The sequence below is a fragment of the Lagenorhynchus albirostris genome, chromosome 2 (genome assembly GCF_949774975.1).
Source record: "Lagenorhynchus albirostris chromosome 2, mLagAlb1.1, whole genome shotgun sequence".
NCBI lineage: Eukaryota > Metazoa > Chordata > Mammalia > Artiodactyla > Delphinidae > Lagenorhynchus > Lagenorhynchus albirostris.
In genome coordinates this window covers 157,387,887-157,412,903 of record NC_083096.1, presented here as the reverse complement: position 1 = coordinate 157,412,903, position 25,017 = coordinate 157,387,887, and the positions used below count along the sequence as shown (strand labels likewise).

Sequence of the window (25,017 nt, the reverse complement as noted above, 5' to 3'; positions counted from 1 at the left end):
GGAATCAGAAGGGACTCACTCACTCTTTCGACAGGACACAGGGGAGAAAATCCTTCCGGGGAGCTGGAAGGGGTCGTCTGAAGGGGCTGGGGAAGGTTCAGGGTCAGGACCACCCAGTTTGGAGCCGGGAGAGACCCAGCAGATTAGAGACTTGGGTAAAGCGGTGGTGCAGGCCTGTAATTACCCCAGAGGAGCAGGGAAGACACCAACCGTAGGATGATGGAGGAAGGGCGGCAGCAAGGCTCCCGGGCCGGGCCTCTCGCCACCCCAGCCATCACCAGGGGAGAGAAAGCATAGCCCTTTTAGGGGTCTCCTTGCGACCCTCCTTCAGGTCTCCCGACGTCCCCCGGGAGGATTTTGTTTGAGGTGGGTTTGGGAGAGAATGAGGACTTGAAGCTGCCGCCAAGGCCCCAGAGCCGGAGCTTCCAGGCTCCAGGGTGGGATTGGGGGCTTCCAACCCGGCTCCCCCCCTGCTCCCCCCAGTCCTAGCAGCGGGTGAGTCACCAGAGCGCTCCCTACATAGTCGCCTCGCGCAGCGGCGCGTACCAACGCGCCGCCGCAGGGGGAGACAGCTCGACGGGCGTCCTCCGGGAGCCGTGGCGTCCTCTCCGTGGCGGCCGCGTCCCCAGGCTCGAGGCCCCGCGCCCCCAGGGCGGGGGCGGGGCGGGTGGGGCGGGCTCGCGGCCGCTAGGTCCCGGGCACTGCGGGGGTGGCCCTCCCTGCGTCCAACTTGGTACGCGCCAGCGGCGAGGCCAGGCCCAGCCCGGGCGGTACAATAGGGTTGGGCCGCGGCGGGGACTGGGCCGGCGCTGGGCGAGGAGCAGGATCGCGGCCGGAGCCGACAGACACTGGGCGGCCGGCGACTCCGAACCCGCAGGCCACCGGCGGAGCCAGCCTCGACCTACCCCGGAGCTCCCCCCCGCCCTTCGAATCGTTGCTCGCCGGGCCGGGCCGGGCGTGATGCACCGCGGGACCCCTATCCTGGCCGCTGGCCGCCGCCGCCGTCGCCGCTGCTGAAATCCCGAAGACTCCCCAGTGACGCCGCAGCCATGGAGAGCGGCTCACGTTCGGAGCCCGGTGCCGGCGCAGCCCCAGGTATGCCAGAGGCGAGATGAGAGAAGGGGATCGTGGGGCCTCGGACAGGCCGAGGATGAGGCCGGCCCGGTCGGCGGGGACCCCTCTCCTGCCGAGCCCTCTGACCACTTGGAAGTTCAAAAATAAAGGTTGCAGCGGCGTCGGCGGCTCTGGGCCACCGACGCATCTTCTGACAGCTGCCCCCTCCCCCATTCCGGGCGCTGGGACGTCCTGGGCGCCAGGATCCGCGAGGAACCCAATGTGGAGTTGTTGGTGACCCTTCCGCCCCAGCCCAGTGCCACCTCGGCTTCCCTGCCCTTACCCTTCTTCCTGATCCACCCCAGGCCCGAGAAGATCCTCTTCTCCTGAGCTGGGGCGTCTGTCTCCTCCCCATCCCCGGTGGGCACATCCCCAGGTGTGACCCCAACCTGAACGTGTGTGTCGGGGGTCCACATTCTCAGGCCTGAAGCCTTGCATACCGAAGCCTAGGCCCTGGCGCCCCCCCCACTCCCAGGCCCTGGCCCAGACCTCGCCCCCACCCCATCCCTCCAGCTGCCGCGCAAAGGGCCTGTTGCTGCTGCGGGCTGGCCGGGAGGGGAGTAGAGGGGAGGGGAGGTCTCTAGCGGCGGCTGCCAAGTAACCCGCCGGATAAAGGCGAGGGGGAGGGGGAGGCGGCATTGTTTGGGGCGAGGGCGGGAGCTGGGGAGTGGGCCGATTCCCCTGCAGCCTGGCCTACTCTGGAGCCCACCCAGGCCGATTTGGGGAGGAAGGGGATAGAAGTAAATCTGTCTACCCTGGTGCCCTCCTTCCCAGCCTCTCCCGTCCTGAGTCTTTCCCTGGAGAATGAGGTGAAGGCTTGAGGCCGGCACTCCAGGGACCTGCCACATCATTCCTCAGGCTGAGGCTTCTGATACCTACCCCCCTTACACACACACACACACACACACACACTCACACACACACACACTCTCTCTCTCTTTCTCTCTCTCTCTCTCTCCCTCCCTCTTTCTCTTTCTCTTTCTCTCCAGGCCCCAGACCATCAAAGCTCTCTCCCCTCCCCTCACCCCACCAACCACCAGTGCCCAAGACTTCTGCAAATCCCTTTCGGATCTGGGAGCAGCTGATGAGGGGGTGGGGACAGGTTTCTGGTTGGGCCTGGGGTTGGAGGGAGGGATTTCTCCTTCTCTTTCTTCCTGGAAAGGGAGGGAAGAGCTTGATTTCTGAGGACCTAAGTCCTGTTCCCACTGACTCAGGGGGGAGGTGGCCCCAACCCCACACCTCCATAGAGTCCTAGAGCCTAATCCCTGTCACCTCCCTGCCCCCTGGGGCATGGGCCCAGGATGAAACAGTGTCTGTGGGTGCGGAGAGGGCAGGACAAGGTGGAGCCGCTTGGCTGTGGGTGGGATCCTCCCCATGCCAGTATGGGTGCTCGGAGGGGATCCTGTGGGTGTGGGAGCTGGAGGATGCAAAGGGGAGGCTGTCAGACTGGTGTGGTTCGGGAGGTTTGTAGGCTGTGCTGGAACAATGGCACTTTGGTCCGTCTTGGCTCTGCTGAGCTTGAGAGGGGACCCAGGGAGGCCTAGGCTGGGTCACTTCCATCTGCTTACTGGCCCTCTGCAGCTGAGGGTCTCTGGCACTGGTGTGTACATCGGGGCCTGAATGGCGGTGATTACTGGGCCAGAGATGAGGGCTGGAGTGAGTAGCTGGTTTATAAGCAGGGCACTGGAGTGGGATGTCTGGACTGAACGTGAGGGCATGGGCGGGATGCTTGGCTGTATTGGGGGGCGCCTGAATGGGTCCTGCATACAGGGTCCTGGATTGGGAAGACTTCTACACATAGGGACCTAGATGGAGTTACATGAGAACCTGGGTCGGGATGGTGGCTGGTCCCTACACAGAGAAGCTGAAGGTGACAAGGGCCCTTGTGAGTCAAGAGCTTCCAGGGAGTAAAGGAATTGTCCACTACACGTGCCCTTGTGAGAGTTTGAGGCATGGGTCTGAGACACCGAGTGCGTATGACGTGATTCCTACCCTCTTTGAGTTCCCTTTGCACACTGAGCATGAACAGGAGGCAGCGTGCAGCAGGGGTCAAGTTTGGACTGGAGCAAGTGCCTTAACCTCCTCTGGCCAGTTTATGCCCCTGGAAAATGGAGGTAGTATTATCAACCTTGTGGGGTTAATGTGAGGGTCAGAAGTGATGTACCTAAAGGAACCTGGCACACAGACACCTGCAATACAGTGTTATTGCCATTACTGTCGTTATGCTTATCGGAACTGGTGTCAGCAGGGAGGTACGAAATATGGAGGAAGTGAGGGCAGGAATTGGGAGTCAGTTTGCTTAAGAGTGTAGACTCTGGAATCAAACAGTTTAAGTCTCCCCTTCGTAACTTACTACTGTGTGACCTTAGGTAATTTGCTTAAGTCTTAAATTTTCCCATTGATAAAATGACAATAATGCTGGACATTATCTCATAGAGACATTGGGATCATTAAGTTAGAGAAACGCATAAAACACTTAGGAGGGGCCCTGATACGTAGTCAATGCTCAATAAACGCTATTTATTTTTGTTGTTATTATTTTTAATTCCTTCAGAGGCCTGAGGTGGAGGTGTCATTAATTAGAACTTCAGGAGGTAAATGTAGGCCAGAGAGCAAGGGGGAGGTGCGTTCTAGACAGACATGAGCCAGGCTGTATCTGGGGAACAGAGGGCCCCGTACTTGAAGTGGGGCAGTTGGGAGTAGGAGAGAGACCAGGGGATGGGTGCAGCCATCCAGCGCAGCCATACTGTTGCCCGCCATGTGCCCTCTTGGTGCTGGCTGTACAGATGGCAGAGAAGTGAATCAGAGTCACTACCCTCAGGGAGCTCCTGGCCCCGTGGGGGAAACCGATGTGTTCACTGCTGGGAAGTCCAGGTATAACAGTGGTACAGTGGTTGGTGGAATCTGTTTGTGGAAGACTTCACAGAGGAGGCATCTGAGGTGGATCTGAATGGATGAGAAGATGGACTGCCTCTCTACATACAGCAGCCAGCCTGGCTGGCAGCTCCCACTGACAGTTTCTGTCCCTCCCTGGGTTGGTGGGCCCAATAATGAGGCCTCTAATGAGCCCCTAATGTGCAGTCATGCATATGCAAATAAGGAGGAAGGGGCACCAGGCCAGTTCACTCCCCCAGCTCCTCCTCCTCAGGGATGGGCATCAGCTGCTGGTGGGGAAGGGCTGAGGGAGCAGGGAAGGAGCCGAAAGCAGGGCCCAGGCTGGGGTGGTGGCACTTGAGGGTGGTCAGGGCAGGTCTCAGGTCTGATCAATGTTGGGATTTTGGCCTCAAGCAGCTGGGGACCATGTCCTTGGGTCCCCACTGGGCCTTGGGGCCGGTAAGGCAGCCAATGAGCCAGCCCAGATAATGCAGCTTTGTTGGAGGTGGCAGCTCTGCCTGGCACCCCAGGGCACAGCCTTCAGCATCTCCATCATCACCTCTCAGCTGCAGCTCTGCCCCGAGGGGAGCAGAGAGCATGGTAGGGGGTAGACAACCTGGTATCTAGTGCTCCTCCCCAGTTATACGAGGAGATATGGGCCAAGAATATACCCTCCTGGTGATCCTACTTATCTCCCACAGGTCTTTATTAAGGACCTTCTCTGTGCCACACATAGCACTTAGTACGTCCCGTGCATTGTCTCATTTGATTCTCAGAACTATCCTGGTAGGGACTAGTATTAGCCTCATTTTATTATTCATTTATTTATTTATTCAAATTTTCTTTTTCGTTTTTGGCTGTGCCGCGCAGCATGTGGGATCTTAGTTCCCTGACCGGGAATCGAACCCGCACCCCCTGCAGCGGAAGCACGGATTCTTACCCACTGGACCACCAGGGAAGTCCCATATCCTCATTTTATAGATGAGGCTCAGAGAGGGAAGTAATTTGCTTAAAGTCACACAGCTAGGTACTGGCAGAAGCAAGGTTTGAACCCAGGTCCATCCGACTCTAAAGCCTGTGCACCAAACCTCTATGCTGAATTAGCATGGCCAAGCCAGCTGGTGATAGAGTCTGGCCCGCTGTCCTTGCATGACTGGTCTTCTATGGGCATCTTGGTTTTAGGGACCCTGTGAGCTTCTCTCTGGCAGGCAGAGGTAGAATCAGCAGAGCCCTGGGTCCTCTGTGCCTCCTGCTGGGTTGGAATCTGAGCAAGGGGGACCAGAAGGAGGCCCTGGACTCAGGCAGCGGTGACAGTTCAGCCAGTAGGCCATCCTCAGGCCTTGGCCTGAGTCTGGGCTTCTGTCCTCAGCTTCTAGGCCCCAGCGTGGGCAGCCCTGCTGGGGCTGAGGGAGGGCCCAAGCTGTGGGATGGGGTCATTTCCTGCCGCCTAAAATAACAGGAAGTGGGTGCTCCTGATGATTGGAGGCTGGGAACAATGGCCGCCACCCCGGCCAGAGAGCTCTTCAGATCTGCAGTCTCAGGTGGGATCCCGGCTCTATCACCCACAGAGGCCCACGGCTTGGCCCCAGTGCCCTGCTGCGAAGGGCCTGTGGCCCAGGTTCGGAGGACCACTGGAGCAGGCTGTCCCTCTCCTAGTTCACTCCCTTTCAGAGCTGGCTCAGCTCTGTCCCGGCTGGGAGTAATGCTGCCCCCTAAGGCTCCCCTCCGTCCCAGCCCCATGATCAGGCATCTCCCAGGGTTTGTCCTTCCTGCCCACCCCATCCTCCCAGCCCAGATCTCTCCAGGAGAGGAAACCCAGGAGGCTGCCCCCTTTGGGTAGCAGAGTGAAGGTACAGACTGTCACCCTGATTTGGGACCCAAACCCAGCTTTGCTACTCACCAGCAAGTCTCTTAATCTCTCTGAATCTATTTCATTTGTCAAATGGGGTAATAATGTCGACCTCATAGGATTGTGGTGAAAATGAAAAGGACTGAAGCTTTAAGGTGTTTAGCTGTGCCTGACACAGCATTAGCTGTTGCTGCAGTTACCTGGACTTTCCCTGGGCCCAGGTAAAGGAGTGCCCAGAGGGGCAGGGCGGTAGCGACCTGGATGAGGCTGTGTAAATATACTGGGACATCACGTCCCCGAGTGCTGTATGAATCTCTGAGGTTTCTGTCTATGCCTCAGAGGGGGTGCCTGACTGCGTGTGTGTGTGTGTGTGCGCGCACATGTGTGTGTGTGTGTGTGTGTGTGTGTGTGCGCACAGATTTCTTAATCCCAGTAGGTCTGTTTTCTGTATGTAACAGGAGAGAGAAAAGAAACACGTCTTGTCTCTCGCCATTATGCAGACTCTGTCCACATTGTCTGGGTCTCTCTCTTTGCAGTGTGTACCCTCTGTCTGCGTGTGTGTCTTTGCCCCTCTGTCGGCCTCCCTGCCTTCGTTTGTCTGGTCCAATGCTGCCGCCTAAGGAGCTGCTACGAGAGCCAGGAAGGCTCTGGGTAGGGGTCAGCTAGATGCTGACCTCTGCTGTCTGTGCAGCCCCTCCCCCGGGCACTCCCTTGCTCAGCCTCCTGGAGGAGGGCCACTCGCCCTCACACCTGCTCAGGTGCCCCACTTCTTTGCTCCTGGTGGCCAGCCTGGGCAGGAGCCTGCCTTCCCTGCATTCCTGCCCTCTGAGCTCAGTGCCTGCCTGCCCCACCTGCACCCGTCATTTTCATGGGGGAAACCTCCCCAGGGGAACCACTGAATCACTTCCTTCTTCAGGGAACAGGCAGGAGCCTTAGGGAGGGGTGATGTGACACCCACCAGAAACAGTGTGACATAAGGGTTTTGTCATCAGACAGCCTTGGGCCCTGTCCTACCTCCGACACTGACGTGAGCAGTTCACTTAACCTGTCTAAGTGTTCGCACCTGGGGAACGGGGGCCCCTATAGCGCTTTCCCTTTGGGGCTGTAATAAGAACTAGATGAGATAAGGGAAGGTGCCTGGTGTACTGCAGGGCTTCAGCTGTGTTTCCCTTCCTGGGCTGAGGAGCTGGCAGGGCACATACAAGGCTCTGATATGGTGAAGACATTTAGGGTTAGAGAGGCTAGACGTTGGAGCAGCCTGGGGTTTTACTATGTTATCCACAGTGTATCCATCCATCCATCCGTCCATCCATCCGTTCATTAAACAGACACAGAATTCCTACTCTGTGCTGGGTAGGTCCTGTATAAAGCTCTGGGCTGCAAAAAGGATTCTCGCCACCAACTCTCGCAGGGGCAGCAGGCAGACAAAAAGGGCAGACTGAGTTATCGGTATTGTGAGAGGAGTTTTGGCCCAGGAGCAGTTGTTGGGGAGGGATGAGAGGAAAGGCCTGCCAGCACCCAGAGGGTGGAGATGGGAGTAAGCACCCTGAGACATGTGACAGGCCCTCCGAGAGACTCGGCCCTGATCTTTCTGCAGTCCTTCTTGGGTTTTCTGAGAAGACTAGACTTACTGACCCTGCAACCAGCTCCTGCACCTTTGCCCTGCTAATGCTCTTTGTGCCAAGAAATGAATACAAACTATCTGTCACTTATCCAGTTCTTAACAAATACTTCTGGTAGATATCAGCACAGCAAAATAAAACCTCACAATTCGACACACACAAAAATACAATAAAATGAGGTGGCTGAAGGATCACATTTGATGATTGAAAATGGAAATAATCAGATATTGGTTTAACCACACCACACCATAGAGATAATTAACCAAGGAATTAATTTGGTTAACATAATTTGTTCCGAATAACACTGTCCCAATGATATTTCATCAGGGTTGGCATAATTCTGAGGAAAATATTTGGATTCGGGGTCAATAGTCCTCCAGGTCAGAAGAAGAATTCCAAACGTGCTATTTGCCTCTTGGGAAGTTTTTCCTGTTGAACTGCTGGAGTCAACACTCATTATTACTTTTATTAACTTCTCCCTGACTACCTTAGTCCAAGAAGCTGCCCAAACTCAACTGAGGGGGAGTTGTTTTGCTTCCCTTCAAGTGCTTATCCCTTTGCAAGAAATTGCAATATGGGTTTGCTCATTATTAGAGTAAAAATCTCCTTCTCTGTGCACCTGCTTTAGGCAAGGGTGGCTTCCTGGTACAGTGCTTTATTCTCACTCGGCAGCATTTCGTGACCGTCTCCACATACTGGGCACCACGGCAGCTGCTGTTGAAGCAGTGGCGAGCAGAGCAGATGCGGCCCAGCCCTTAGGGGGAGGCTGACAATAACAAAAGGACCAAACAAGGAAGTATAAAACCGTAACAGTCACAGTGCTCCAAACAAGAGGCACATGAAGCCATGACTATATATAATGAAGGAATTTACCCTGTTCGGAGAGGCCAGGGAAGGCTTCCCTGAGGAAATAATGCCTAAGCGAAGATCTGAAGGGTGAATGGGAGTTAAATAAGAAAAGACGGAGGGAAAAGAGCATGTGCAAAGGCCCCGTGGCAGAGGGAGTGTGCAAGGCTATCAGAATTAAAAGGTCAGTGTGGCTGGAGTGTAGAGAGCAAGTGGGGAACAGGGGAGCAGAGGTGGGGACTCAAGAGGTGTAGGGAGGGAGACAGGGGCTTCAGGCTGCCAGACTTGCAGCCTGGGTTCAAGAATTTTGTCTTTCTCTTCAGAACAAGAAGTCACTGTGAAGTTTCCAGTGGGGAAGAGTACCATGGCCAGATTTGCGTTTGGAAACAATTACTTTGGCTGCTCAGTGAAGAGCAGAGTGGGAAAGGGTGCAGGTAGGACAGTGGGGGGAATTTGCAGTCATCCAGGGAAGAGAGGTGCTGATGGTATCTGCCAGGGTGGAGTTCATTGATACATTCATTCAACAAATAGCTGTGGAGCACCTGTGTGCCAGGCTCTGTTGGCCTTAGAAATAGAAGAGCTAAACAAAGTAGACAAAAATGTGTGCCCTCGTGGAGATTACCTTCTGGGGGTGGGAGACAGTGTTAAAGTGCTACTGATGCTTACTGGGGAAAATAGAGTTGGAAGGAAAAAGAATACAGTTGGAAAGGGGAGGGAGACTTCAACTGCAGTTTGTAGTTTTAAGGAGGGGATCAGGGAAGGCTCGAATGAGAAGTCGCATACGGGTAAAGATCTGAAGGAGGTGAGGGAGTGAGACATGCAGGATCTGGGGGCAGAGAATTGTGGTAGAGGGAACAGCGAGGGCAAAGCCCCGAGGCAGAAGCATGCCTGTCACAAATAAGGAACAGTGGCCAGAAGAGACGGAGCAGGGGGAGAAGGGGAGGAGGAGAGGAGGCCAAGAGGTAATGGGCTGGAGGGTGAGGATCCCCAAGGGCCCTGGAGGCCATTGTGATGCCTTTGTTTTTTCCTCCCTTGAGGTGGGGCGTCTTTGGAGGATTGTGTCAGTTCCCCAAGCAGGGATTGAACGTGGGCCACGGTAGTGAAAGCCCACAGTCCTAACCACTAGGCCACCAGGGAACTCCTGATCTGACTTATACTTGAAAAGAATCATTCTGCTGCCGTGGTGAGAGAAGACCAAAGGGGAACAAAGAATGGCAGCAGGGAGGCTTTTATGAGAGATGACAGTGGCTGGACCACGATGATAGAAGTGGAGATAGAAGTGACTGGATTCAGAGTATACTTGGCATGTGGAGCCAAAAGGATTTACTGAGACATTAGATGTGAGTTGTGAGACAAGAAAAGATTCTAAAATGACTCCAAGATTTTTGGCCTGAGAAACTGGAAGGACTGGGTTGCCATTGACCGAGATGGGGAAAACTGGAGGAGGAGCAGGGTTTGGGGGAGAAAGATTGGGAGCTCAGTTTTGGATGTTAAATTTGGGGCGTCACAGACATAGAGAATGGACTTGAGGACACGGGGAGGGGGAAGGGTAAGCTGGGATGAAGTAAGAGAGTGGCCTGGACATATATACGCTACCAAATGTAAAACAGATAGCTAGTGGGAAGCAGCTGCGTAGCACAGGGAGATCAGCGCAGTGCTTTGTGTCCCCCTAGAGGGGTGGGATTCGGAGGGTGGGAGGGAGATGCAAGAGGGAGGAGACATGGGGATATACGTATATGTATAGCTGATTCACTTTGTTATACAGCAGAAACTAACACACCACTGTAAAAAAATTACACTCCAATAAAGATGTTAAAAAAAAATTGTCAGTAAGACGTGCAGGGGTGTCAAGTAGGGAGTTGCACGAGCTAAACTGGCACTCAAGGGAGACTCTGGCTGGAGGTAAAAATTTGGTTGTCATCAGCAGAGCAATGGTATTTAAAGCCGTGAGTCTGGATGAGATCACCAAGAGAGTACGTGTAGACCAAAAAGAGATGAGGTCTTCACCGGAGCCCTGGGGCACTCCGGTACTAAGAGGTTAGGAAGTTAAGGAGGGACCAGCAAAGAAGCCTGAGAACTCACAGCCAGCAAGTTGAAGGAAATCGGGAGAGCTTGTCGTCTTCAGAGCCAGTTGAAGAAAAGTGTTCAAAAAGCACCAAGGGATCAACTGTGTCAAATGCGGCTGATAGGTCAGCAGGACGAGGGCCAGGAAGTGGCTGCTGACTTAGCAATGCGGAGGTCACTGGTGACCTTGAGAAGAGCAGTGTCATGGAGCAGTGGGCGTGAAGGCCTGACCCACGTGGGCGCTTGTGGCAGAGATGGGAAGAAGCAGACCAATTCTTCCAGCAAGGCTGCTTACTGAGCCCCTGTCAGGTGCCAGAGGTGGTGTACCTACTCACCACAGGTCCCAACACCATAGGCCCCAGCCTGAGGAAACTGGGGCTCAGACAGGTTCAGGGCCTGTCCAAGGTCCCACAGCAGAGCTGGAATTCCCTACTCAGGCCTGTCTGACTCTGAAGCCTAAGACCTTTCCACCTCGCTGCATCTGATGCCCAGGTGCAGGCCCTTCCAGGCCTCATCCCTCTACTTCTTCCGAGACTCCCTTCACAGGGCTAGTCAGAAGCTAGTTGGAAATTCACTGTCTTGCTTGGTGGGTGTGATCTGCCTAAGTGTAGACAAGCAGCCGCCTACCAGTTTTCATTGCAACACAGGTAGCAGGCACAGGTGCTGGGAGGATGGCAATAAGCAGGCCTCAACCTCAGCCTTCAAGCTTTGTACTGATACTTACATACCTAGGCCCTCTGGCCCCAGACAGTCCTGGGTTCAGTCCTGCCCCTGCCATATACTAGTTCTATGACCCTGGACAAATCACTTAGTGGGGTAAGTTTTGATCGTCTCATCTGTCAAATGGGGATAAGATTCTCAGAGCTCATATGAAGATGCAGGATGGGGATACAAAGGGCCCAGCTCAGCTCTCGGTATGTAGTAAGCACTCACTAAATGGTTGCCACTAGTTTTTTTGCCCACTGGAATTGGAAAGGAGTTTGCGGGTGGCTGGGAAGTCGACTAGCAGTGACCAGGCAGCCTTTTGGAGCTGGTCTGGTGAGAGCTGTCATGAGCCTAGGGGCTGGCAGAGTTGGAGGGACCGTTGGGGGAAAAGGGCCTTAGCTGGGGCTCTTGCCTGGAGACCAGGAAGCTGGAAGGGAAGGAATGAGGGGCAAATAGTGTGAGCCTCAGATAATTTCATTGTGTAACATGTGTTACCCCATACTGCCTGACACAGGCAGGAGAGTGTGGGGCTAAGAGCGTGGGCTGTGGTGACAAACACTGGGTTCAAGTCCAGGCTCCTTCACTTCCCAGCTGAGCGACCTCAAACTACTTTACTTAACCTCTTTTTGCTTTACTTTCCTCCTCTGTGTGAAAGAGATATTTATAGTGCCTTCCTCAGAAGTATTGTCATAAGGATTAAAACTAATACGTGTAAAATGCTCTTAACATAGGAAGCCTTCGAGAAATATACACATGTTAGTGGTCATTGTTGTCACTAACACTCATCACAGTCCTACTGTCTGCATTTTACAGAGGAGGAGCTGTGGCACAGAGAGGGTCTGTAACTAGCCCAAGGTCACACAGTTAGCGGGGAGGCCACATATTCAAACAGCCTGTCTTCCTCAGAGCCCACTGGACACCCGTCTCCCTGAAAAGGGTCCCCAGAGTTCCAAAGCTGACTCCTGGGGAGTGTCCTCTCCCTGCATCCACATTGTCACCCACAGGGGTGGGGAGTTTGTCACCTCCTGAGAGGGCCACCGTTCCTAGAGCAGAGGACCCTGCATGGTGGAGGCACCTGGCGAGAGCGGAAAATGCTTCCTTAGATTGACCTTTCCATGGACCCTGGCCCTGATCCCTATGCCCAGGCAGTGGCTGTGTCCCCACCAATCCCCTCAGTGCCCAGAGGGCAGCAGTAGATGGTACCAGGGCTCAACACGCAGAGGCTTCCTTTGGCAGCTTCATAAGACCCACAGGAAAAGAGAGGGAAGTATTGTTTGCTGGCACATGAATTGTTCCAGGCGCTTCACTGACACGCCTATCAGCTTGGGCTTATAGTCCCCATTTTACAGGTATGAAAACTGAGGCTTAGAGCAGTTGAGTGGCTTCCCCAAGGTTATCAGGCCCTCTCTTCCTGTCTTGGGGTGGTGAAGTCGGAATCAGGCCCTCATCAGGCTGACTCCCAAGCCAGTCCTTCTGTTGCGCTATAGTGTACTTGTGCTCACATGTGTGCATGAACACGTATACACCAAGTCATGTGTTTTCCTTACTTGGCACTTTGGTGTCTTTTACAGGGACCCTGAAATATCAGTGTCTTAAAAGAAGAAATCTGAGGGTGGTTGGGAAAGAAAAAAAGATGACAAAGGGGATGTCGCTGGCTGCCTACCCTTTTGGGGATTCCACACGGGCATCCCACTGTGCCCAGCACTGGCAGCCCCTGAGCACCAGGCCTTGGGATGGGCACTGTGACCCCAAGGTAAAGCAGAAAGGCGAGGGAGGCAGACATGGAAACCAATCATTACCATTTGGTGCACTAACAACTACTACAAACTTCTCAGCTTTTCCGATACACCCTGCTCCCTTCTGCCCCTTTGCAAATGCTCTTCTCTTAGCCAGAACCCTCTCTTCCTTGGTTTGCCAACTCCAGCTCATCCTGGACCTCAGCTTGGCTATAATTTCTGCAGGAAGCCCCTCCAATATAGGTTAACAACCATCTCAGCTTTGCTACCCCAGACATAGTACTTATTCTATACTGTAATCGCCTAGCTATCTATCTGTCTGCCCTGCTAGAGTGTGGGCTCCACAGAGGCAGGGACTGTGGCCATTTTCTCACCGTTATATCATTAGTATCTGGAAGAGGGCCTGGCACATGGAAGGAACTCGATAAACATGTATGAATGAATGAATGAATATCAGCTGGACAAGGGAGAGAGCTGCATGTTGAACGGATGGCACAGATGTTCTATCTGACTTTCTCTCCTCTCTTGTGTTGTTCTTCCAGATGTGGCAGCCAGGACCCCTCCAGAGCCAAGACCTTCTCCAGAAGGTGACCCCTCCCCGCCGCCGCCACCACCACCGATGTCAGCCCTGGTGCCCGACACTCCCCCAGACACCCCTCCCGCCATGAAGAACACCACTGGCCCTAAGCAGCTCCCACTGGAACCAGAAAGCCCCCCAGAGCTGGTAGGGCCTAGGCCAGCCCCGAAGCAGGAAGAGTCCCCTTTCTCAGAAGTGAAGATCAGGGGACCCACCCCACCAGCCACAGGCCCACGGGATGCCAGGCCTCCTCGAAGGAGCAGCCAGCCATCCCCAACAGCAGGGTCAGCTGCCGACAGCCCTCCCACGAAGCAAGGTATGTGCGATGTCCCTAGTCCTGGGCCCAGTCCCAGCCCTGGATGATGCCAGCCAGGGGAGTCTCTACCTGGAGGAGATAAGAAAAGGCATGGGATGAGGCCTTCGGGGAGGGCCCTGAGGCTGACTCCCTTCTTGGGGGAGGCTCTTGACCTAAGCCTCTTCTTGTTCCCTCTATTAAGATGCAAAGAAGGCAGGAGAGAGACACAAGCTGGCGAAGGAGCGGCGGGAAGAGCGGGCCAAGTACCTGGGTAAGTGTGTGGGAAGCAGTGGCATCTTCTTCAGCGTCACCACCATCGACATCCTATTGGTAACACTAACACTTCTGGAGCATTTATTATGTGCACTGTGCTAAGAGCGGTACGCTTATCCCACTTAACCCTCTACCCATTCTGAGGATGGGGAAACAGAGGCTCAGAAAGATGAAATCCTTTGCCTGAGCCACACAGCTAGTGGCGTAGCTGAGATTCAGACCCAGAAGCCTCATCTCACCCCAAATCTCATGCTCCTAATCACAGTACATGAGTATCGATACAGCAGACCCCAAAGTCAGACGGGGATCTGGCACGAAAGAGCTTGTTTCTCCCTCGGTGCCCAGAGACCATGAGGCCAATGGGGGAGAAACAAGCCTCCCATTGGGGAAGCCCTCATTCTGAGGTCTCAACCCATCTTCAGGATGCCCTTCAATTTGAGGGGGGGAGTCTGAGAGCAGAGGCACCTCCCACCAAGCAGGCAGGGGGAAGACCCCCCCCAGGGTCGGAGGAACAGGCAAGGCCACTTGGAGGAGACGCTTGCTGGGCCGGGCGCTGCAGGACTGCTCACGCCCCCCGGGGCTCCTTTCTCCACAGCGGCCAAGAAGGCAGTGTGGCTGGAGAAGGAGGAGAAGGCCAAGGTGCTACGGGAGAAGCAGCTCCAGGAGCGCCGGCGGCGGCTGGAGGAGCAGCGGCTCAAAGCCGAGCAACGCCGAGCAGCCCTGGAGGAGCGGCAGCGGCAGAAACTGGAGAAAAACAAGGTGCGTTTATGCTGAATTCTGACCAGGTGCACGTGGATCTGTGTGCATGTGTGTGCACACGTCTGCACACTGGCTTAGTGTGTATGCACATCTGTGTTCATGTGTCCGCAGTTGTGTGCCGTGGGTACTACCTCTGGGCATCTGTGCAGATGTGTTTGGTTCTGTACGCGCCAGGGTGAGCACTTGTAACCCTGTGCTATCAGTACACGTATGTGTGTGTGTATAGGTGTGCAGAGATGTGTCTGTCTGAGTGCGCTGAGTGAGCTCCTAGTTAGGAGAACCCTGGCTTGAGCACCATGAAGATATGAAGAAAAAGGCAGCCTGGCCCTGCCCCGGGTCCTCAGGCTAAAAGCAAACACAGCTCCAGGGTCAGGACCCTTGTGCCAGTGGCCCACCTGGGAGTCCTAGGCACGGAGAGTCCCGCTCCATCCTCAGAGAAACAGCTCATACACTCAGATAATAAGTCAAGAACAGTGAAAAGTTCCCCAAGAACAAGTTGAAAGGGATCTGTTACAAACTGTCTTCAATCATAGGGGAAGGCATTGTCCCAGGAGAGAGACAGCCTTTCTCCCAGGTAGGAGGAATGATTCTGAGCCCAGACCCTTCCCCTCTGCCCCCTCCTCACCAGGAGCGATATGAAGCAGCCATCCAGCGGTCAGTGAAGAAGACGTGGGCTGAAATCCGGCAGCAGCGCTGGTCCTGGGCAGGGGCCCTGCACCACAGCTCCCCAGGACGGAAGCCCAGTGAGTGCGCAGGAGGGGCCGCAGGGTGGGCGGGGGAGGTTGGGGCCTGAGAGGTGGGGGAAGGGAGCGGCTTCAGTGCAAGGAGCTGGCAGCTCCCTGCAGCAGGTATGCCTTGTTTCGTGTGACTTGTGCCTTCTGGAATGATCTGTAAACCCAAGTCTGTAAACCCAAGTCCTTTACAAGGACTTCCACTAGCAAGTCAAGAGGTCGAGTCACTTCATTTGGTTCGCTCCTCAAACCTCTGTCATTTTAGATTAGCCTTCTTTGCTCCTGTCAATTGCTATTAGTTGCTGATACATAGAAGAGCACTTTAATACTCTGCAGACACTGGATGTTTAAAGAAAACCGTCACCCCCTTATGTATCTGTCTTGGAAGGTAGATTTTTGTCTCTGAGTTTTCTTCACGTAGGGCCATCGCGGATTTTGGTCTTTTTGCTGGCATGTATGTACCGCTGTGTTTGGATGTCTTTATGTAATGGCAAGACTCAGTATTTCTCACTGTGCATCTTTTGGTGTATGTGCTCATGGATCTGTGCGTTGTGTGTCTTAATATGTGTTTGCCTTGGTGTGTTTGTGGCCTTGTGTACCTCAGTGTGGGTTCCCAAGTCAGATGGAATTGGGTCAGGATCCCAGCTCTGGCACGTGTGGTGTGACCTCTGACTTCTTGCTGTCTCACTTTCTTCATCTGTAAAATGGGGATAACAGTACTACTTGCCTCCGAGGTTGTGGGTAGATGTTGGGGAGGATCAAGTGTGGTAACATGTGTGTGGTGCCCAGCACAGTGCCTGGTACACGGTAAGCATCCAACAAATGCTAGCTGTTACAAATATGATTAAGTTGCTTCGATGTATTTGTGCCTGTGTGCATCTGGGTCTGACCCTCTTTCCGTTGGTGTTTTTGTTTCTGTATCTGTGCATGTCTGCACACACGCATGCATGTGGAAGTACCTATCACTCTATATGCCTGGGCCTGAACGTCTTTGTCTTTGTGTGTCCCTATGACTATGTGGATTTGTGTGAGTGACTTTGACCATGGGTTCTTCTGTTTAGGAACGTCTGCATTTGTCCCAGTACCGTGGGTGTTGTAGCCATAGAGCCTTGGCTGGGCAGTGCCAGCAAGTGCCGACGCTGGGTGGTTATGGGGGAGGGCTTGCAGCACCCAGCCGTAGGGAGTGACTTCCTGGCCAGGAAGGCTGTAGTTTCTCTAGTTTTACTCCATCTCCTTCCTCTGTTCCTTTTCCGTCGGCTCCCCCAATCCAGGCTGTCTCTGGTCACCTAACCACCCCCTCGCCCCCCCCACCCCGCCCCATCCTCTCAGAGCCGAGTCTGCCTCCTCCTCCCCTTCCTAGCCTGCCCACTCCTCCCTGTCCCCTCCTGCCCGCGGAGCATCCTGCATGGAAGGCCTCAGTGCCCCCCCTGGCTCCCGTCCGGCCCGGCCCTAATGCCATGTGTTTTCCCCTCCAGGTGGGAGCAGGTGCTCCGTGTCGGCAGTAAACCTGCCCAAACACGTGGACTCTATAATCAACAAGCGGCTCTCAAAGTCCTCTGCCACGCTCTGGAACTCCCCCAGTAGAAGTAAGAGAAGGCCCAGCCCTCCTCCCTCCAGAGCTCCTGTAGTCCCCACCAAGCCTCCTCCAGAGCTCAGCAAGAACCCCAGGTCCCAGGAGCCCTCACATACCCCAGGTCTCCATCCCCGCTCGACCCCACTTGGGGCTCTGCACCCCTCGGGGGAGCCGGCATTTGGGTCTGGGCCCTGAGAACAGAGGTGTGCCCCACAGGGGAGAACAGAGACAAAGGGCAGTGACCCAGCAGGCAGAGAGCCTGGCTGGGGCCTCAAGAGCAGGTGGGTTGGGGGTGGGACTGGCGGTGGAGGGTGGGAATGGGCAGGCAGCCTCGTCTCCAACCACAGCCAGCTGGCCTAGGCCAGCCTTAGGCAGGTGGCCTTGCCCCCGAGTACCCGACGAGCCTGGGTGCCGTGTGTGGAGGAGCCCTCTTGTTCTGACTCCACCCTGGAGGGCCCATGCAACCCTGCCTTCTCTGCTTTCAGAGCCCCAGCCGTGGCCTTGGCTGGCTCCAGAGCCTTGGCCAAGGAGGGGAGCACAGCCCCTGTGTTCGCACCATGCCCTGGTGCTCACATGTGAAGGGGCCATGGTAGGAGTTATTTATAAGGTTCTCCAGCTTTTATTTTGTTGCTTTGTTGCCTAGCAACCAAATCAGCTGCTGTTACCAACCCCACCTGACTGAAGCTTAAAAATAACCCAGCAGCTGAGGGGACAGAGCAGGGTGGCCCAGGGCAGCCAGGCCCCCTTAGCAGCCTCTCCCTGGCATGGGACACACGAAAGCTGGGCCTCTCCTCAGTCAGAGGAGCACAAGGAACCCCACTGTCCCAGATCCATGGGGGCATGCCTCCCCAGGCCAGCCCTCTGAGAGCAGGAAGTGGGACATGGAAGTGGGCAGCTGGGTCTGCCACCAACCTTGGGTGGCTCCTCTCTATACTCACAGTGCAGAACCCTTTCACCTGGGGAGAGTGGTAGGAGGGGACCCTCTAGCCCTGCAGGACATTGCCATGGGAAGTGTCTTGTTGCTTGGGTCTGCAGTGGAGGTCAGACCCCAGGACGGACCTGTGTAACCCCCCATGACTGGGGGGAGAGGCCTCCTGGGGGAGGAGACTCCTTGAGCTCGGCATGGGGGTGGTACCTGGCGGTCTCCGGATGCCTCTGCCTGCTCTGGCCCTGCGGTAACCCGCTTCTCCCGGCATCTCCCCCTAGATCGCAGCCTGCAGCTGAGCCCATGGGAGAGCAGCATTGTGGACCGTCTGATGACGCCCACCCTCTCCTTCCTGGCACGGAGTCGCAGTGCAGTCACCCTGCCCCGAAACGGCCGGGACCAGGGTAGGGGCCACGGTCCTGGGAGAGCCCCCTCGAGAGGCGGGACAGGGGCCAGCCTCGTGAGTAGGCCACGCCCCGACCGCACTCATCCCTCCGCAGCCGTGCCCGTGTGCCCTCGCTCGGCCTCCGCCAGCCCCCTGACGCCGTGCAGCGCCCCCCGAAGCGGGCACCGCTGCGCCCCCGCCGGGGAGCGCCGCAAGGCCAGCGCCGGGGGCAGCCCTGCCCCGGCACGCCTCCGGCCCGAGGCTTCGCTGGTGAGTGGCGGGGACAGGGATCCCATCCAGGGCAGCGCGGGCGCCTCTGACCTCTGCTCCCCCTCTCTACGCTCTCCTTAACCCTCCTCCCCAGGTGCAGAAAAAGGAGAAGAAGGACAAGGAGCGGGAAAACGAGAAGGAGAAGAGTGCCCTGGCCCGGGAGCGCAGCCTCAAGAAGCGCCAGTCGCTGCCGGCCTCTCCGCGCGCGCGCCTCTCAACTGGCAACGCGGAGTTCAGGTGGGCCGGGCAGTGGGGCGCACCGCCTGCCTATGCCAGCCAGCCAGGCAGCCATTCGTTCGTAAATATGTGTTAGGCACCCACCTCTGGAAGGAAAGCTCCTTGAGGGAGGATTTTTTTGGGGGGTGGGGGGAGTGTTTTGATCACCGAAGTACCCTAGCACCTAGAACAGTGCCTGGCATCTGGTAAGCACTCAACAAATACCTGCTGGATGCATGAACGGTCCTTGCCAGGTACTGTTCTGGGTGCTGAGGGCGTTTCTGTGACCCAAACCAGACCTAGTTCTTTTTTTTTTAATGTTTATTTATATGGTTGCCCTGGGTCTTAGTTGCAGCACGTGGGCTTCTTAGTTGCAGCGGGCAGGCTCCTTAGTTGCAAAAGGTGAACTCTTAGTTGCAGCATGCATGTGGGACCTAGTTCCCTGATCAGGGATTGAACCCAGGCCCCCTGCATTGGGAGCGCAGAGTCTTAACCACTGCGCCACGAGGGAAGTCCCTAGGCCTAGTTCTTGCTCTTATTAGTCTTACTGGCTATTGGGGAAACAGACAATAATCAAAGAATCACAAATGAATATGTAATTACAAACTGGGATGTATGCTCTAAAAGGAAATTTTATGTTTCTGTGAGAGCACATAAGGTGGGGTGCTGACCCAAGCCTGGGGCGGACACTTCCCTGAGGAAGTGACATGCTGAAAGTGTGTACACGTGTGCGTGGACACTGTGCCCTCAAGGTCTAACTCTTCTTTCTTTCTCCCAGTCCCAAATCCAAGGCCCGGCCATCCTCTCCCTCCACATCCTGGCACAGGCCTGCCTCTCCCTGCCTCAGCCCAGGGCCAGGTCATGCTCTGCCCCCAAAACCACCGTCCCCCCGAGGTACCACTGCATCACCCAAGGGGCGGGTTCGGAGGAAGGATGAGGCAAAGGAGACCCTCAGTGTGGCGGGGCCTGAGGACAAGAACCAGAGCAAGGGCAAGGCCCTTGACGAGAAGGAGCCTGCAGCCCCAGCCTCACCCGCACCCTCGCCTGTGCCCTCACCCACCCCAGCCCAGCCCCAGGAGGAGCAGCCCACAGAGATCCCTGCAGGTGGGCAAGGAGAGAAGAGGCCAAAAGGTGGGCAGGGCAGAGAAGCCAGCTTTGCCTGTGAGGGGCAGGCGGTCAGAGGTGTGGGCTGCCAGAGATGCCTGGGGACTGGGTATTGGCGAAAGGAGGCTCCTGCCAGAGAGGAGGACCTCACTGTTCTGAGTTGGTGGCAGGAGTTGGGCGGGTGGGCCGCCTGGATCGCCCTGAGGTCCAGGAGGCACGGGGGCATGCAGGGGTGATGGAGGTGCCTGTGCTGGTGTGTGCTGATTCCTGGTCCTGGATCCCGCTCCAGATACAGCAGTCTTGACCTCACCCCCAGCCCCTGCTCCCCTGGTGACCCCTAGCAAACCGATGGCTGGCACGACGGACCGAGAAGAGGCCACTAGGCTCCTGGCTGAGAAGCGGCGCCAGGCCCGGGAGCAGCGGGAGCGCGAGGAACAGGAGCGGAGGCTGCAGGCAGAAAGGGACAAGTGAGCACGCCCTCGGGGACTGAGGAGGCCTTTACAGGGGCTGGGGAAGAAGCTGGGGATAAGCCTGCGTCTCCTCTGTCCCCCAGGCGAATGCGAGAGGAGCAGCTGGCTCGGGAGGCCGAGGCCCGGGCAGAGCGGGAGGCGGAGGCCAGGAGGCGGGAGGAGCAGGAGGCCCGGGAGAAGGCCCAGGCGGAGCAGGAGGAACTGGAGCGGCTGCAGAAGCAGGTGCCCCCGCGGGGCGGGGCGCGGGCGCCTCCTCGTGGCGGGCCTGGGGCCGACCGGGAGGGACAGCTGGAGGCCGGCTGCCTAAAGCTCACGGGGTTCTCTGGCAGAAAGAGGAGGCCGAAGCTCGATCCCGAGAGGAAGCGGAGCGGCAGCGTCTGGAGCGGGAAAAGCACTTCCAGCGCGAGGAGCAGGAGCGGCAGGAGCGCAAAAAGGTGTGCAGAGCGGCGGGCCGGGAGTTCTGTGGGCGGGGTTTGGTCCTAGTGGGCGGGGCCAGCTCCTGGGCTCAGTCCCCACTCCGTTGGAGGGGCTGGTGGGGCTGGGAAGTGGGCCCTGCCTTGGACTTGTAGAGGGTAGGACAAGAAGGAGTTGGGGTGAGGTCGGCTTTCTGGCCTGGAAAGAATTGATACGAGCTGGAAGGGCCTTGAAACTCCAGGACCAGGACTAGCTGGTGGGAGATTGAGGGTTAGGGCGGGTCTTGGGCCTAACTGGTGTGGGGCTTCCCAACAGCGCCTGGAGGAAATCATGAAGAGGACTCGGAAGTCAGAAGCTGCTGAAACCAAGGTCAGGATGCCCCCATGAGCGGTGTTGGGAGTGGAGGTCCGGTGAGGAAGGGAGGTTGGGGATAGGCATCCAGAGTGGAGGAGGGAGGCCGTCTGGGAGGCTGCTCAGGGTCTGGGCTGGGGAGAGAAGAATTCAGCAGCTCAGTGGGACGGGGCCAGATATCCCCTTGAGCCTGACTGCTCTTCCTCTTCAAAGCAGAAGCAGGACAGAAAGGAGGCAAAGGCCAACAATTCCAGCCCAGGTAAAGGCCTGTTCCCCTCGTTTCCATCCCGATCCTCAGACCTCATCCTTTCACCAGCCCCTAACTGGTGGCCATTCCTTCCCAGGGATAGACCCTGTGAAAGCCATGGAGGCTCGGTCTTCTGGGCTGCAGAAGGAGGCTGTGCAGAAAGAGGAGCTGGCCCCCCAGGAGCCTCAGTGGAGGTACCAGCTCCCAACCCCAGGGGCCGTGAGCAGGGAGGCAAGGTCAAGCTGGCGCTGCGGGGTACCTGGGCTGTCCTACGATGGGAGGTGCCTAAGCGTTGGCCTCTGCATCCACAGCCTGCCAAACAAGGAGTCGCCGGGGTCCCTGGTGAATGGCCTGCAGCCTCTCCCAGCGCACCAGGAGAATGGCTTCTCCCCTAAGGGACCCTCTGGGGACAAGAGTCTGGGCCGAACTCCAGAGGCACTCCTGCCCTTCGCAGAGGCAGAAGCCTTCCTCAAGAAAGCTGTGGTGCAGGCCCCGCAGGTCACAGGTAGGTTTCCCTGTCTCCCGGACCTATATCTATACCTCCCAGCAGCCTTCCCTGGCCTCCTCAGCCGTGCCCTCTGTTCTCCTAGCTCTGCCAGAGGCCCTCTCAAGCTCTACCCTGAAGACCCCCAGCCATCTGAGCTTGGAGCCTGGTTTCCCCTGACTGTTTCCTTTCCTGCTTTTTTCCCAGAAGTCCTTTAAGGGGTTGCCTTGGATCCAGGCACAACTATGAGGGCTCCTTTGCATCATCTACCAGGATGTCTGCAAGAGAAAGAGACAGAACAAAGCTGGAAGTGGCCTGGGCCCCTGAGGGTTGGGTCCTCTCTGTTATTTTTAACCTGCACCTTATAGACTGATGTCTCTTTGGCTGGAGCCCCTCAGTGCATTCGTGTGCTCACACGCGTGGACACCCCCCCCACACACACACACATACACTCACAGCCTCTCTGGCCTCCTCCCATGGGGAAGCGCTACCTGTAGTATTTGCCTTGGTTTGGTGGGGTACAGTGGATGTGAATACTGTAAATAGCTTGTGCTCAGACTCCTCTGCGTGGAGGGGTGGGTGCAAGAGGCAGACCCTCCCAAGACTCCCTGGGGAGATCTTCCTCCCTCTATTTAACTGTGACTGAGGGGGAACCCAGGTCTGGGGATGGGGGGCACCTTGGGCCACAGGATACTGGTTGCTTTAGGAGTACCCATGCCCCCTGCCCTCGCCTGGAATCAGTGTTATTGCATCTGATCAAATTTCTCCAGAAATAAAATGAGAATCATTCTGCCAGTGCTGTCTCTTCTTGGGGCTGGCAGTGGGGCTGAGAGCATGTGGCCTCCTGAGTTCTAAGAAGAACTTGAGGAGCCAGGGGCCTGCAGATATCCATCCCTACCTGGTATCAGTCCTAGACATCCTGCCTGTGGCCTTCCTTTTTGTCATTTATTCATTTAACAAAAATGGTTACATCTACCCTGTACCAGGCAGTGGGCTCCTGTGCCAGGGATGCAGTAGTAGGAAAAGACGTGGCCTCTGCTCTCACGGAGTTGACAGTCCAGCAGGTGAGCGCCAGAGGCAGAGTCGTCCACTCAACATCCATTCCCATCGCCCCTTCCTCATTCCAGACGGAATCCTGGTTTTGTTCAGGTGGCTGTCTTCCTCCTGGATCCCACCCTGTGCTTCAGCAGAGAAGCATATATATATGAGATATATCACTTTGCTGTACACCAGAAGCTAACACAACATTGTAAATCAACTATATTTCAATTTAAAAATTTAAAAAAAAAGAAAGGTCCGTTGAGGAGGTGGAGCTTGGCGCAAGGTAAGGCAGACCATGCAAGGCCTTGTTAGGCTCTGTCAGGAGTTTGGATTTTATTCCAAGGACCATGGGAAGAGAATGAATGCTATTAAATGGGGGTGGGAAGGGTGACATGGTCAGATTGGCATTTTTATTAGACCTCTCTGGCTGTTGGGTGGGAAACCAGTAGGGACTTGATTGTAAACTGGGAGACCAGTTAAAAAGTGATTGCCAAGGTCCAGACAGGAGATGATGGAGGGTTAGGCTCAGGAAACAGAGGCGGAGAGAAGTGGGCCACATTAATTTATTTATTTATTCAAGAAACACTGAACACCTACTATGTGCTAGGACTGAGGTGCTGGAGCTTTTCAAATGAGCAAAAATGGACAGGGTCCTTATGCTCATGGAGCTTACAGTCTAGTGAAAGAAACAGACATTACTTTAATACTACAACCTGGACTCCCCTGGTGGTCCAGTGGTTGACTCCTCGCTCCCAATGCAGGGGGCCCGGGTTCAATTTCTGGTCAGGGAACTAGATCCCACATGCCGCTCTTGTGGGATCCCGCATCCCACAAGACCCCTCAGGCAGCAGCAAAGATCCCGCGTGCCGCAACTGAGACCCGGCACAGCCAAATAAATAAATATTAAAAATACTACTACAACCAAATGGACAATTACAGCTATGACAGGTACGTGAAGGAGAAGTATGTGGTGCGGGGAGGGTGAATAATGAGGAATCTGACCTGGTCAGGGAGGTCAAGAGGAGGGTGTCCCTGAGAAAGCAATGCTGGAGTGGAGATCTGAGTGAATAGGCGTTCACAAGGCAGAAGGCTGGAATGCCGCGCAGAGAAAACAGCAGGTGCGAAGGCCCTGTGATGACCACAGCCAGTGTAGTTGGAACAGAGAGAGTGAGAGGGAGGATGGGGCCAGAGAGGGAGGAAGGACCAGACCATGCAGGACCTGATGGGCCATACTAAGAGTATGGTCTTTATTGCAAGAGCACTGGGAAGCTGTTGAGAGATTTCAGCAGGTGGGTGACACGATCAGATTGATGATTTGAAAAGATCATCAGAAGCTACCACCTGGAGAGGGATTGAGAGGAGAAGGAGAGAGGAGTGACAGTAGGGAGTCCAAACAAGAACACCAATTCTGGTGAGACGTGATGGGCCCTCCAACCAGTGAGTGGTAGAAACCGAGAGGTAGACAGAGGAACTGAAAAAATGGGGAAAAGAAAAAAAGGTGTCAAGGATGACTCGAAGTTTTCTGAGGCAAATAAGCAGATGGATACTGGTATCGTTCACTGTGAGAAGGAGCTCTGGAAGAGACCCAGGTTTAGGGGGACAGATCATGAGTTTGACCTAGAAGTTGGTGGTGGATAACAATTTCTCCTATAGGTCTGGAGCTCTGGGAATGGGTCTGGTCCCTCAGGCTGGGAGGAAGGGGCCTGGAGGCCAGGAGGGAAGAGTGCAGGGGACGTTCTAGGAGGGTGCAGTGTCCAGGCACATCACGGGGGGTTGCTTTGGAAGAACTGGCCAGGCTGCAGAGAGGCTGGTCTATTTCCTGGTTTCCTGCCTGAGCTTTAGGAATGTCCGGTCTGTTCCTGAGCAAGACCGAGCAGAGTGGAGGCGGGGGCAGAAGACTGTGCTCCGGGGAGCCCTCCCTTTCTCCAGTTCTTTCCCAGCAGGGCCAGACCAAGCAGGGCCAGAGGAGGCAACAAATGCCCTTCCCTCCTCCTCCCTTCATCCCAGCCGCCACCGCTCCTGAGCGTCGGCTCTCTTATAACCGCCCAATTCTCCTGCTACTTTCTTTACCAGCTTCATGGGCGTCAGTCCGG

The 25,017-nt window shown here is 55.8% G+C and overlaps 1 protein-coding gene across 7 annotated transcripts; it reads left to right on the top strand.

The window, feature by feature from the left end:
• The first annotated feature begins 653 nt into the window (after positions 1-653).
• On the top strand, positions 654-22,678 carry MAP7D1 (MAP7 domain containing 1). 7 transcript variants are annotated; one of them, XM_060140555.1, is made up of 18 exons: positions 654-1,095; positions 13,352-13,702; positions 13,884-13,952; positions 14,550-14,713; positions 15,342-15,456; positions 16,920-17,030; positions 18,224-18,346; positions 18,443-18,597; positions 18,692-18,834; positions 19,592-19,944; positions 20,207-20,384; positions 20,471-20,609; positions 20,717-20,821; positions 21,117-21,170; positions 21,366-21,411; positions 21,497-21,593; positions 21,711-21,904; positions 22,091-22,678. In XM_060140555.1, the coding sequence occupies exons 1-18, from the start codon at positions 1,050-1,052 to the stop codon at positions 22,099-22,101; spliced, it is 2,454 nt and encodes an 817-aa protein (XP_059996538.1). In that variant the 5' UTR covers positions 654-1,049; the 3' UTR covers positions 22,102-22,678. The 7 variants fall into 7 exon arrangements, with proteins under 7 accessions (XP_059996538.1, XP_059996542.1, XP_059996535.1 ...); XM_060140556.1 differs by having other exon boundaries at positions 663-1,095; positions 19,592-19,917; XM_060140557.1 differs by having other exon boundaries at positions 669-1,095; positions 19,592-19,917; positions 21,369-21,411.
• The last annotated feature ends 2,339 nt before the right edge of the window (positions 22,679-25,017 follow it).